Genomic DNA, 15309 nt, shown 5'->3' with positions numbered 1-15309 from the left:
AACCTGAAAAACAAAATGCGTCTGAACATCTGCTGAAATATTAAAGGAATGTTCCAGATCCATATCAGCGAAGTGAGAAATGTCAACGGATTTTGACCTAAACTTCATATTAAACGCCTTCTGAATATACTTCTGAATATTTGACAATTATGAACATAGAAGCCATAAATGATTGCAAATATATCACAAAAAGATTTTATTACAGTAAAAGTGCTTAAATATGTACATGTGTCATTTATTTCTGCACAAGCAAAATCTACATATTTAAAATCACATCTATTTTACACATCTATCTAATTCTTGGCTGAATTATAGTTGATGTTGCTGTTAATTATCATAATAATAACTATAAAGAAGTTTTAATAATAAATAATACTATTAATAAAAAATACGGAGTGAAAATTAATCATGAGCCATCATCATTGAATTCATTCATCTGCTCAGCAAAATCACACACATTAATGTCATTCTGGGGTAAACCTTTAGTAGCTTTTCCCTTCTTGAATAAAATCCATTGTGAGCAACATGTTCATCACGACTACCACTAGTGGGAGGAACACGACAGTCGTACGCGAATGTCGAAGACCATGAAAAGTTGGCTTTAACGTGTTTAATGAAGCAATAAAGAACAATACTGTGAAGCACTGCGAATGACGTCATCAAATTAAAAATGATGGACTGATATAAAGTTCATTATAAGTATAGATATAATGTATATTTTTTGAGGGGGGGAATTTTCCCCCTTTTTTCCACACAGCTTGTTGAGCGCATTACCATAGAGACATACGTGTGTGGAGGCTTCACGCCATCCACCGCGGCATCCATGTTCAACTCACCATGTGCCCCACCGAGAACAAACCACATTATAGCGAGCGCGAGGAGGTTACCCCATGTGACTCTACCCTCCCTAGCACCTGGGCCATTTTGGTTGCTTAGGAGACCTGGCTAGAGTCAGTCAGCACGCCTTGGATTCAAACTTGTGACTCCAGGTGTGGTCGTCAGAGTCAATACTCGCTGAGCTACCCAGGACAAATAAATCATTTACTTAATTTAATAAATATTTACATTGATTAAAAACCTCAGAGCTCACGGTAGGTCTGTCTTTAAAGGTTTATAGGCTATCATTAATAAGGAATTACTGTGTAATAAAAATGAATAGGATTTTTAATTCTGGAGCTACATTGCTGTGCTCTATTCCATTTGAACAATCTAAAAACACAGTTGAACTTCAGATCTTTAAATAACAACTATAATGAAATAACAGAAAGACAAACTTTGGAATGACGCTGATGAATTAAGGAGACCAGAAGCGGGGGCCTGGGTAGCTCAGTGAGTATCGACGCGAGTTTGAATCCAGGGTGTGCCGAGTGACTCCAGTCAGGTCTCCTAAGCAACCAAAATGGCCCAGGTGCTAGGGAGGGTAGAGTCACATGGGGCGTGTGGTGAGTTGTGTGTTGATCATGGCGAGTAGCATGAGCCTCCACATGCTGCGAGTCTCTGCAGTGTCATGCACAATGAGTCACGTGATAAGATGCGCGGATTGATGGTCTCAGAAGCGGAGCCAACTGAGACTCGTCCTCCACCACCCGAATTGAGGTAAGTACATGCACCACCATGAGGACCTACTAAGGAGTGGGAATTGAGCATTCCAAATTGGGAGGGAAAAAAGACCAGAAGTGCGACCCAACCGAGGCTTTAGATTACGGCAGCCGTTGTTTGCGTATTTCTCTCTATTTTTGGCTTTTTCTGTTTGTGTGTAACAGGATTACTGGACTCTCTTCAGGCCGTGACTGATGGATTACCTCATCCTCCTGATCAACTCCTTCCTAAACACCTCAGAGGTCTATAAAAAGGAACGTTTACACAACATAATCCTACTGAATGCAGCTCTGGCAAGCTAAATGACCATCATCAAAAACCTTCACATCACTGCTCTGGATACTCCCAGTTACACCAATCAAACGCAAGATAATCAGGGCGATAATAAATAATTATGCTTTAATCCAGATTAAAGCCGGGTGCACACTGTATAATTTTCAGGGTCCTGTACGATTGTTGCTTGTCAGACTAAATGATGTGATTGCAGAGAGATCTTGGATAAAAGCCCTGGCACACTGTGTGACATTACGTCAGACTGTATGATACACACCGTAGCCAAGAGTTTGGTCTCAATTGTTCCGATTAACAGCCTTGACTGGGTGTTTTCTCTCATCAGACTTTCGTGCCGTGTAAAACATGTCTGTCATTTTATTGTTAAAGAATGTAGAAACAGTTCACTTGCTAACATATTTGGGTGAAAAAGACAATACATGTCATTTTCCTGTAAAATATTGTAAAATTGCATATTATGACATTTTAGAGAATAAATGTACTTTATACTGTAAACTATTGTTAAAATGATGGTGAAAAACAATAATCTGAGTTCCCAGAAGATCCTGCATCCCACAAGTCATCATATGGCCTTTTGTTCAATCGTTACTATGGTGATTAACAATACATTTTAAAGTAGAAAGTAGACTGTTATAATTCTGGAAGGTAAGTATATCAAGTTTATGTAATTTAGTAAAATAAACGGTAGTGAGTCATAAAATACACAGGCATAAAAATTACATCCTTTAAAGCCTGAAACATGGTTACCATACTTTTTTACTGTATATTTCTGGCAACCACAGGGCATTTATTGGTCATCTGTGAACATGTCACAATTAGTGATGAAAAAGTGTTGACTGAAAGTGTCATGTATCAGAATGAGTTAGACGTCACAGCCGGAGTCACACTTATTAAAAATAACTGAGACAAATTTGCTTTTGGCTTCATTGCCACAGAGAGTGAACAGTGTGTTATGTCACAACAGACGTGCAGTCTGATGGGGTGGCAGAAACTTTGTAGCCACAGCAACCCGCATGCCATTCCTGCACCAGTGGGTCGCTTCACCCACAGCATGTGAGAGCAGACACTAACACACACACCAGAAATTTCCATATGTACAGCCGGGCACACAGACACTGGCATCTGACTCTTGGCCATCGGCGAGGAGAACGCCTCCAGGAAATTTATTTCACAGAGATGAGATGACAGGCTCTAATTTAAACATTGAATTCGGACGGCCATAGAATGCCTGCAGCATTTTCAGCTTTCAGACAGCCGATTATCTCGGGTGTATAAAAGTACATCCTGTAAAGTGTTGTATGGCTCTTGTCTCTCACTGAAGTGTGTAGAATGATGGGATAGTGTGTCTGCCCATCTGCCAGGTTCTTCGGTTTCAGAAATAAGAGAGCAGGATCAATATCACACCAGGAGAATCGCGGGTCATACCAAAGACCATGAGCAGTGAGCCATGTCCACAAACACACACAAACACAATGAGTGTTTGTGTTTTTACCTTTTCAAAGTAAATACTTTCACATTATCCTGTAATATTCAAACCCTGAATATTCCATGAAACATGAAAACAAAGATCACATTTCTATTCCTACATACATTTTAAACTACATTTTTAAAAGATTTATATCATCTCGGAAAAGCTTATTTGTTAAATTTGACCCATATTTATATAAATAAATAATTCATACTTCAGAAAGCAACCTAGAATAAAAGGCAAGAAGGTAGCAAGACAATTGATTTTGCCCCATTTACAAATGTGCTATCAACTGACCGACTCAATAAAGGTCCATGAATATCTGTAATAGTGAGCAGCCAGATTATATTTCACAGCCCACGCAGTGAGTCTCTCAATGTGTCTGTGGTGTATCTGTATTTCAGCTGCAGGGAGGATGTTCTCATCCCACATGCATTAGCGAAAGACACACAGGTCATAATACACACATCAACAATTACATTCCTCTGGTTCAAACATTAACCGCAGGAAAACACAAGTCACTCACTACAAATGTACTGCTTGATTACATCAGACACTTTGAGCTTAACTGATACACAAATGCACTGAATGGAGTTCCTTTCCATCAGCCATCAGACATTGAACTTTCCAAAGTAAAACACTTTCAGCAGGAATGTTCAATTTCTGAGATTACTGACAACAAACATATTCTGTTATCCCATTGCTAAATCTTGATCTATGTGCATTTTAACAACATTAGATTTACAATGCACACCATTCAATGACAAACAATCAAGTCAAGAAATGTAGTTTACCTGAGTTGGAGTCAGGGAATGACAGGTAGCATATACTTGTTTTCTGAGGAGAGAGAACATTCAAACATCCTGGATTTACCATCATCAGAATTCATGGTTAAACCAACAGATTGATGTAGCAGAAAAACTTACAGGCAGAAATTTTACCTACCTCTTTTTCAGTCAGTTTTGAATGGTGAGGGTAAATCACCTACAGATGAAAAGAGTAACACCCTTTATAAAATAAAATCACAGAATTTGTGAAAAAGCTTAAAGGAATAGCTCACCCACAATAAAACTTTGAAGCTCCAAAAAGCACATAAAGGAAGCAAAAAGTATTCCATAAGACTCCAGTAGTTTGATCCATGTCTTCAGAAGCGATTTAATCGATTTTGGGTGAGAACTGACCATAATGTAACTCTTTTCACTGTTGCTATTGCAGTCTCTAAGCATGATCATGATTTTTATTACACGTCCTAGTGCTTAACACATGCGCAGAGCGCTAGATGCCGCTAGTAAATGTAATAAAGTTTGAAATCATGATTGCCAAATATGCTGATTTCATGATTTTTGTAGAAAAAGGGGTTATTTTTGGGTTTGTTCTCACCTAAAACCAATTGGATCACTTCAGAAGACATGGATTAAACCACTGGAGTCTTATGAATTACTTTTAATGCTGTATTTGTAAGCTTTTTGGAGCTTCAAAGTCAGCAACCTTGGTGATGTTGTTTCCTGTTGCTGATAGCACTCGTGTTTGTAGTCTGCTTAGCTTTCTATTTTCAGGATTTAGTCTTTAATCACTCCCATTTTCTCCGCTTTTATACTTTTTAACCCAATACAACTACGTGCACTTTACCATGCACACTCGCCTTTCCACTTTTAGCGCAATTAAACTGCGTGCTTTACCGCACATGTTTTTACACGGATCATTACATCAATCTCAAACCACTGGTTATCAGGAACCACCTCGACACAACAATTATGTGAGGGATTCACATCCATCTCAAACCCCTGCTGATCAAAAACCACCACACTAGATTATGCATAACTTGGTGGACTTCAGCTGGTTCAAAATGCAGCAGTGAGAGTGCTAACTAGATGCAAGAAATACGATCATATCAGCCCCATTTTATCTGCATTACATTGGCTACCTGTTGTAGTTTCATATTAATTAAAAAAACTCTGGCATGTTAACAATACCAAGAATATCAAAATCCACAAAACGAGAGGATCATTTTCATATTTGGCTCCTAAACTATGGAACAGTCTTCCTAGCATTGTTAAGAACTCAGACACACTCTATCAGTTTAAGTCTAGACTAAAGACTCATCTATTCAGCCAAGCATACACCTAATTTATCCCTCATAGCTATGCTGCTTTAGTAAGGTCTGCCGGAACCAAAAACACTTCTCTTATTCTATTACTCTGCTTTAAAGTGAATGGCATCTACACTAATTTTATTCTATTCTTTCCCTGTCTAAACCTCTGGATTATATCCCGAGGTTACCAGAGCAGATCCATCTCTGGTCCTGCTGATGTCCGATTCCCACTGTTTCGCTGAGTTAAGATAATGATAATGATGACGACCAACTGCAGCATGTGCCAGCCAGACTACTTCAGTCTACTAAGACTTGACAGAGGATGAATTCAACATCAACAAAATCACCTCCCATAAGCTTCCAGACGGACTTTGATGCTCCTCACTTAATACCTATATCAACTTGGTCAAAAGAGGGACAAAACTCTCTTAAACTACATAGAAAATTAATTAACCACTAACAAAAGCCTTCATTGGCCAAGATCAAAGGACAATGCATCTACGTGTGTTTTTCAGTTAATTCAGGAAGATTTCAAGGACTTTAACCCTAAACTTATAGTTCATATCAAACAATTTGGTTTAATCATTGACCCATGACACTCACTTAGTTTACTCATTTTAACCACGAATAGTTCTAAACCCAATTAAATAATATTGGCATTATATTCATTAATTTACTGTTCAAGCATAATTTCACGTTCAGCTTTTACTTGACTCTTATAATTTACTTTTTATGCTGCGTTTGTGAGGTTTTTGGAGCTTCAAAGTTTTGGTATACATTTAGTTGCATTGTATGGACCTACAAAGCAAAAAAATATATACATATATTTTAAAAATCTTCATTGTATTCTGCAGAAGAAAGTCATACACATCTTTGGGTTAACTATTCCTTTAAACTATAATATCAGTAAATAATTACATCAGGATATGGCACAGAGAATCTGGAATAAAGTTTTCCATTAGATTTCTTTGCGATAGTGTTTTAAACATATTGATCACAAAATAAAATATAATTTGGACATAAACACAGTGCTAATGAGCGGTTTACATTGGTTCTGTATTCTGTCGTATTACTAAACTGCAGTTATAGTAAATTACATTTCGAAACCGCAAAGAGACATATAAGAGTTCCCCACGTATTCAATGCAGGTAGTCTGTAAACAAATAAACGCCGGGTTATTCTTGATGACTCAAATGTTTTTGTTAGCCACTGATGCTAGCAGGTTTCCCTTTAACTTCCGGAAAGTTAGCCGGCTAGCAGGCTAACTGACAACACTGACAAAACAACAGACAGCACAAATGACATATTGTCCTGTACCTCAACGGCTTGTCCGAGCTCCAGATCGAAGCCGACCACGCAGATGCAGTGCAGCCAGGTGGAGAAGCGGTCCCACGGCAACAGTCGCGGCTCCGGCTCCTCTGATGTCGGAGGTCCATCGAAGGGCATTTCCTCTGCCGGCGAAACTCTCAGCGTGTCTTCGGGCTCCTCGATCTGCTCATCCAGTCCCTCAGACCCCTGAAAGGCCATGTCGAAGCCCTCGGTTATCTACCGTCGGGTTTGGACTCTGTTTATTAACAAAATAGGGTATGACTTGAGCTGTAAATACAAACACATCCAGGAGGAAGGGGGCGGAGCTTGCGCGAAGGGCTTGCTTGCGTCACGATCGACTTCAATAGTTCTGCGGGTGCGCGCACGCAGTGATGTTGAGTTTTCACTCTGAGACTTTTTATAATCTGTTTTAAGATGTTTTACAAACCATATGCACTGTCATTGTTTTGTTTACAAGGAAACTACACGAGAACAACAATTAAATCTCGAAAAAGAATTGCCTAAAACAAAATATACTTTGTCAACCTTTTATTGAACTAATTCAATTTAATCAATTCCTTAACACTAATTCTCAATCTTAATATTTAGAATGTATTTAGAATATATTGGCTCCTACCCATAAACTTAAATCAACATCAAGTAATATTTTATTATGTGTATAACTTGAATACTAAGAACTATATCAGCAATTATAAATAAAAAAAACAGAATCATTTGTTATGTTGGGAATTTTTGCCCCCACATTTTGAAAATTATTTTTATACCTGGTTCACATAAGACCCATTTACTTTTCATAAAAGAAAGCATTACAACATATGTAGTATGAGGTATATTCTGTGCACAGTATTGAATACTCTAGGTGTATATTACATTATGAATAATCAATTGATATGGTGTGGTAACTCTTTTTGGAGCTACCCAACAAGCCAAACTGCTTTTAAGTATAACTTAGTCAATAATCCTAAATTTTGATTACAGAATAAAAACACAGCTAAATATACACTCAAAAATATTTTAGCCTATTTTTAAGATTTATCCATTTCAGCTGCATAACAAATTTCCATCTAATTGAATTGCCTAATCTTTAACTAAATAAAATATATAAATATTACAAAATGCAAGTTTTATTAATTACATTTTCTTAAAGACTATTCAATTCAATTAGATGGAAATGTGTTATTCAATTGAAATGGATAAATCTTAAAAATATAGGCTAAAATATTTTTTTGAGTGTACAATCTAAGCAGCTCTATTTGGAAACCATTTACTGTAATCCTAAACATACAGCTTTATGTAATTATGTTTAATCTAATTTGTGTAATATTCTAAGGTAATTTTAGGTCAAGTATGGCTTGATTTTGTATTACGCCTATAAGTCTAATTAAGTATGTGGCTGTACTTTGCTTTGGCACTGTTCCTGAAAGTTTTATTTAGAATTAATGGTCTTCAAATTAGCTGGATAATTCATTTATGTATTTTCTTGTTCCTGAAAGTTATTAGAATTTAAGGTCTTCCAATTAGCTGGATAATTCATTTATGTATTTTATTCACTTTCCTTTCTTAAAATACATTCCACACAAGCTGAAATAAAATAGCAGATGCCATAAGTTCTTTTTGTAGTCCCTGTGGAGCAGATTTGCACCAAAAGCACAAATTTGCATTAGAAACTGCAAATGAACAGATCAGGATGTAGTTAATATAGTGGCTATATACAGTATCAGTTGCTATGTACTGTTGGCGTTCCAACAGAAATCATGTAATTACTTCTTATAGGCCATGCAAGAACCAAGACAAAGCAATTGGATTAGACCAAGTAAGACATTAAATTCAATTCGTCATGCTCCATTTGGTATGACTGATGTTCAGATTAATTTAGTCCACAGATTCCAACTCCAGAGAGAAGGACTGGGGGTGGGGTTGAAACCCTCTCCTCCTTTCTGAAACAAAAATAATTTCCAGGCATGATTTTGAACTCTAAGCCTGGTGAAATTACCTTCCAAATGCTTTGATGGTGCTAGTATGCCTTAAATGTTGTTCTGGTTTATTTGGCCAAACTTGGGTTGAATGAACCATTCCCAGTTTGCCATAAATGGACACTTAGTCTAAATTTGTGAGAAACTATACTTTTCCGTTGAAAAGTTTGGCTATATTTGACAAAATTTGTTTATAGATATCTTAAAATGTTATCTAAAGGCACATGTTGATCTTCTTGAAATTAATTTTGTACTCAAATATCTTCACAAAACGAATATTTATATAATTAAAAAATAAACCAGGCTGCAGTCCAACAACCGTTTTGATATTGTCACATTCTGTTTACTTTTTGTATTGTAATTATTATGTTTTTGACCGAAATAATCTCAAGATTTTATTTTAAATCCCTAAATTCTGTAATCATAATAATACCATTCCCGATCCATGTGAGGAACGTCATCGTTCAATCTGGAACGCCATTGGTTTACAAAGGCACGTCACGGCAGAGTTACCGCCCCCTTCTTAGTGGTGCACGAGCCCCGCGGTGGTGTGTGGCCGGTGTGTGTGTGTGTGTCTTCAGGAGGCAGACTTAACAGTCATTTAACCCCTCACACACACACCGTAGTTTACTCTCGTTTTCGAGAGCGGATACCTCAATGGATTAACTCAGAACCGTGTCACGGACTTTATTTGTTTTTTAGTTAGATTTTTGGGCTATTTTCGCGCCCCTCAGCGAGCTAAGCTAGTCATCGAGCTCGCGAGCTAAGACTGATTTGTTTATAAAAGTTCCGTACGCCGCAAATACCACACAACGACTATTTTCCACGGACAAATCCACTTGGAATTATTTATAAAGTCACTCCCGGGTAGGACCGGTTGAAAGAAAGAAGAGACAACATTACCTCACCGAAGCTAACGAGCTAAGGAGCTAATGCTCGTGTCCGCGCAAGTGACGATTAGCTCATTTAAGCTTGCGTTTAACGTTAACTATTGTGTTTCTTCGGTCTTTTACTTGTTTTGCAGTCATGGTAAATGCCTGATCTGTGTTGGTGAGTGGTGGTGGTCTGTGCTTGCATAGTTCAGCTGCAACCACTCACATTATTTATCTTCAATAGTTGGTTTAACGTTTGTATTAGTGCGTTATGTGGCTTATCGATCAGTCCGAAGATACACATTTGGTTATTATTCCAGAATAACCGCATCTCACATGGACAGTGCTATTTTGTAAGAGGGCAGGTGCACTGACCCAACAGGTCATTAGTCTAAACAAGCCTCTGTAAGTGTATTGCTGGTTTGTTTCCTGATCAGGCCTATGATTGTAACGGGGAATAAGGATGAGTCGTGTAAGCAACGAGGTTTAACACGTGGATTGTCATCTCCAAATACAGATTTGTGTTTAAGTGGGCAGCTACAGTTGAGACAGTCTTGGGCTTGGCCTGGCATCATGGGGGGTCGTGCAACGGGGCTTTCGGTAATCTACATAGTCTCTAATTAGTCTTTTTGACGTTATGTAGTCGGTTTACAATTTAAATATTTTTATTATAACTATGTGTGTTCTCCGTCCCACGACCGACACCTGATATTTTATTAAAAACAATACTGAACTGGACCAACTGGTCAGTCTGGATTAAGAGGCCCTGTCTTTTGTTTCTGATTGGAGTAACATTCCCCAGCCATCATCCTCAATGCCTTCTGCGCTGGCCGTGTTCACCTGCCGCCCAAATTCACACCCGTTTCAGGAACGTCATGTCTACCTTGATGAACCGGTCAAGATCGGGCGCTCGGTGGCCCGGAGTCGCCCAGCCCAGAACAACGCTACCTTCGACTGCAAGGTGTTGTCGAGGAATCATGCTCTGGTGTGGTTCGACCACAAGACAGGACAGGTAAATCAGGTGCCTTTAACGACAGGCAGAACCGGTCCGATTGGATCAGTATGTCAGTTGCTAGTTTGACATGTATTTGGCAAAAAATGCACCTTAAGTCATTTTATGGCGCATGAACATGTGCTGTCTTGATTTAGATTTCCTGTCAGCCTCTGTCAGGTTGTCAAAAATTTACAGGCTATACAGTGGCCTAAAAAGTATTTGAACACTCCAGCAACACTTATAAATGCATCTATGTCACTAAAAGCATCAGATGATAACATTTCAGTAGTATCTGCAAGAACCAACTTGAGCTTCTTAATCAACTACATTTAACCAACAGGTTTCAATTTGATTTTTAGGGGATGTTCATCAATTAAATTTGAATTAACATACTAGGCTCTTTTTGAACAGAATATTCTTTTATTGGCAAAATCCACCATCGGTCAGCTCTTTTAATCTAATGCAGTGACGTTTGTACATTTTTAAAGGGTTAATTAACTCAAAAATGAAAGCTCTCTTATCATTTACTCACCCTCATGCCATCCCAGATGTGTATGATTTTCTTTTTTCTGCTGAACACAAATGAAGATTTTTAGAAAAATATTTCAGCTCTGTAGGTCCATACAATGCAAGTGAATGGTGGCCAGAACTTTGAAGCTCCAAAAAGGAGATTAAGTCAGCATAATCATAATCATCAGACTCCAGTGGTTAAATCAATGTCTTCTGAAGTGGTCCATTTGGTTGTGTGTGAGAACAGACTAAAATGTAACACTGTGCATGCATCAAGCAGTAGGAAGTTTAATCAAGCTTGAAATCATGATTGTGCCGAGAGACTGCAATGGCAAGATGTACAGTGAAAAAGGAGTTTTATTTTGGTCTGTTCTCACCCGAAACCAACTGGATCGCTTCAGAGGACATTGATAAATCCGCTGGAGTCGTATGGATTACCCCTATGCTGACTTTATCTTCTTTTTTGAGCTTTAAAGTTCTGGCCACCATTCATTTGCATTGTACGGACCTACATAGCTGAAATATTCAAAAAAATCGTCATTTGTGTTCAGCAGAAGAAAGTCGTACACATCTTGGATGACATGAGGATGAGTAAATGATGAGAGCATTTACATTATTGGGTGATCTATCACTTTAAGTGTGGCTTAAGTGGACCTAATTTTCTCCAAATTAAAAATAAATGAACAAGAAATTGAAGCCTATTTTTAATTGTCTTATTACATTTTTTTACATTGTTTTTTGTTTTTGGCACCATTCGTAGTAAATTCTAGAGACTGTTGTGTGTGAAAATCCCAGGAGATTAGCAGTTACAGAAATAATCAAACCAGCCCATCTGGCACCAACAAACATCCATGCAATTATCTAATCAGCCAATCATGTGGCATCAATGCAGTGTATAAAATCATGCAGATATGGGTCAGGAGCTTCAGTTAATGTTCACATCAACCATCAGAATGGTGTAAAATGTGTTCTCAGTGATTTGGAGCGTGGCATGATTGTTGGTGCCAGACAGGCTGGTTTGATTATTTCTGTAACTGCTGATCTCCTGGGATTTTCACACACAACAGTCTCTAGAATTTACTCAGAATGGTGCCAAAAACATCCAGTGAGTGGCAGTTTTGTGGACAGAAACAACTTGTTGATGAGAGGGGTCAACAGAGAATGGCCAGACTGGTTTAAACTGATAAAGTCTACAGTAACTCAGATAACTGCTCTGTACAATTGTGGTGAGAAGAATATCATCTCAGAATGCTGTTCTAAGATGTGTTTTTTTTTGGTTCTGTTTTGGTGGCACGAGGGGGACCTACACAATATTAGGCAGTTGGTTTTAATGTTGTGGCTGATCGGTGTATTCATCATATTAGCATGTTTGTACTGCCTTTCATTTTCGATGATTTTAAATGAAAATATAGCAGCAAACGTCAATTATCGGTTTCCAAGCATTTTGGAATAGTGAAGAAAATAACCAGAATTGCCAAATTTGTAGGAAGAAATTTGTCAAGGGCAAAGTAATTTCTTTATCAAGCGCTCAAGTTACTTTGTAGTAATCAAAATAATCGCAATGTGACTTTTTGTCCAAATAGTTCAGCCCTGTTTTGTAGGTATTTTGTTCACCATTTTGAGTTTTCAGAAAAAAGTCTTTTACAAACTCCTTTTAGACTATTTGTCCATTCACATGAAATTTCGCATGTATCATCTAGAGAAACTCATGAGAATAAGTTGTCAAATTATTTATGATAGGCCTTTAGCCTAAACCAATTAAAAAAAAAATCTGTGTCCCAATTATGAACATATCTTCTGAACGATAAGTGACATCATTATATTTTTTTTACTTTTTTGTCCCTAGATGATACATGCAAAATTTTGGGTGAACTAAAGGTGTAGGAGGAGCTTGAAAAAGTAGGCTGGGTTTTTCAGAAAACTCGAAATTACAGAATTATTTATACATTTTGTTTTGCTTTTTCTCAGGGAATGTGAGGAATTTAGATTTTATCTCATAGCCTACAGTTGCAAAGGTATGAGTGAAGAAAATAATTTAGCGCCACCTAGGGTCAGAAGGGTGTTTGTGTGTGTGTACAGGTGATGTGCGGAACTAATAATTTCACTGTTGTTTAAATGAAAATTTTGGAGTCTACTTGTCTCAAACCTAGGAAACCTTCAGAAAACGGCCCCCAACATTTTTTATTATACCCATTTAAACACTTGTTCTATTCCAAATCTGACGCTAAATTCCGCTGAATAGGGGCATTTAACTGTGATATGCTCGCCTTGCATTATGATCATTGTGCATTAAATGTACAACATGACACGCGTTCAATGAATCAAAGTTTGCGAATGCAGTCATATTTATTGAAAACAATTGAATGAACAGTGCATGACTAATAGATCAACCCTAATAGCCTGTTCTAAATGGATTTCACCAAGTTCAAGTTACTTATCATATTTAAACAGACAGGACATTGTTGAAAATAATTAACAGGTATGCCAAATCTACGCGAGAGGAAGAAAATGTGCTGAAAAGTTGTGTGTATTTTATGACGTGCATTAACCATTTATCTAATCTGACAGACGTTCGTGAATGCTTAGAATTGTCAACAACTCACTCTCCATATGCCATTCATCGGATCGGGATCGGGGCCAAAAAAGCTGATCGGAACATCCCTAATTTCCAGTGTCCCTTACATGGTCATGTTGACCCATAACACCTCATATAAAGCTGACTGGGCATTTTTACAGAAACGGATGAACTATTTGACACCAACATGTCTGTGTCTTGTAAATGGGAGAAAAGCATTACTGAGGCATTTATCTGCTTCATGTTGTCAGATTGGACGCAGTGGACATAAATCCAAATCTAAAAGGATTTTCATTGCTTTTAATTGCTGGGACCATCATTGAGAGTGGATGTCTAGCTTGTCCAGTGCGTGGCAAAATTGAGTGTCTGGTTCTTTATATGCAGGTTTTTATTTGTCTGTTACATGTCACATGCATTGGTGTGGCCTTTACAATGTCATTTATGATTGGAAGTATAAAATAATCCAGTTGATAGCAGCTGAACGCATTACACAATACCTGTAAGGAATGTTCAGGAATGTGCACTCATTAGTGTGTTTGGTTTGATGCTGGATATTCATTGTTCTACATGACACATTTTGTCAGTGTAATGTAACATTATATTATGGGATAACTTGTTTTCTCCCTTAGGCGAGCTTATTCTTGCTTTCAGAATAGCTCCTGTCTCTCTTTGCTTGGTTAAAGAAAGAGGAGTAGGTGTCTGTAGGAGCAGTGGAAGCCTTCACTGTAAAAAAACAAAAAAACAAAAACAAAACCCAAACAAAAAAATTGGCAGCTGTGGCCAGAATGATTTTGTAAAAATGTAAACAACTTTACAGAACAACCTATACATTTTAGAGTTTAAAACTGTTGTAATTTACGTGACCCACTTGAAAAAAAAAGAAATCTGGTATATTTACAGTAGAAAAACATCAAACTTGATATTAACCTTGTGAAACTGTAAAATCTCCATAAAAATGACAGAAGAGCACATGATGACATGAAGTTCATCAATAGTGGCTCTTCCAGGAGCAATGACCAATAAACATGTAGAGACATTATCACTCGCACAAACACCATCAGGTTAACACATTTAAATAATGCAGGAAACATTAAACTACATCGCATATGAAACCGAACACCCCAATGTACGCAACTACGATTCCCATAAAATATAATGAAATATGATGGGTCATGCAGGGAATCGTGGGAACGCCTGATTATTGTTTTTTACTGTAATTTGAACAAACAATAAGTGTAAAAAGTAGATGTACTCTCGTTAAACAATGTACATTTTTACTATTAATCATACAGGAAAATCATACTTTTGCATCTAAAAAATATATTTGTACAGCATTTTATTGTAAAAACTACTGTTGTCTTTTCAATTTTTGCTGTATATTTTACAGTTAATACTTGTTAGTTGTTTTTTTTTTTCTGTAGCGTTTTTAAAGTCTTTTACCATTAAAATTACAGACATTATTTTTACAGTGGAACATTTTGTTTTTAGTTCAGTTTACATGCGTAAGTAGATAAACGTTATTTCTGGCAGTGTGTAGGTCATGTTTTGCCTTGTTTAAACTCATTGTCTTTAAAAGAGGAAGTCTTCTTGAATGCAATGAAGTTTT

At 37.4% G+C, this 15309-nt stretch overlaps 2 protein-coding genes across 6 annotated transcripts in view; one reads left to right on the top strand and one right to left on the bottom strand.

Annotated features, from left to right (window-relative positions):
- LOC127632577 (protein DENND6A-like) overlaps positions 1-7067 on the bottom strand; it is a 34047-nt gene extending 26980 nt beyond the window's left edge. Inside the window, exons 1-3 of the mRNA XM_052111237.1 lie at positions 6768-7067; positions 4304-4342; positions 4153-4195 (exon numbers count right to left, since the gene is read on the bottom strand). Coding sequence (XP_051967197.1) covers positions 4153-4195; positions 4304-4342; positions 6768-6977 — 292 coding nt within the window. The 5' untranslated portion in view covers positions 6978-7067. The remainder of the gene's footprint in view (positions 1-4152; positions 4196-4303; positions 4343-6767) is intronic.
- A 2225-nt stretch (positions 7068-9292) lies between these two features.
- LOC127632500 (sarcolemmal membrane-associated protein-like) overlaps positions 9293-15309 on the top strand; it is an 80273-nt gene continuing 74256 nt past the window's right edge. For all 5 annotated transcript variants that reach the window (XM_052111105.1, XM_052111103.1, XM_052111104.1 and 2 more), the window contains exon 1: positions 9293-10636. In XM_052111105.1, the coding sequence (XP_051967065.1) occupies positions 10439-10636 (198 nt within the window). In that variant the 5' untranslated portion in view covers positions 9293-10438. The remainder of the gene's footprint in view (positions 10637-15309) is intronic.

Source organism: Xyrauchen texanus, chromosome 39, assembly GCF_025860055.1.
Source record: "Xyrauchen texanus isolate HMW12.3.18 chromosome 39, RBS_HiC_50CHRs, whole genome shotgun sequence".
Classification (NCBI taxonomy): Eukaryota; Metazoa; Chordata; class Actinopteri; order Cypriniformes; family Catostomidae; genus Xyrauchen; species Xyrauchen texanus.
The sequence above is the reverse complement of the archived record's forward strand: the minus strand, read 5'-3'. Positions and strand labels throughout refer to the sequence as shown.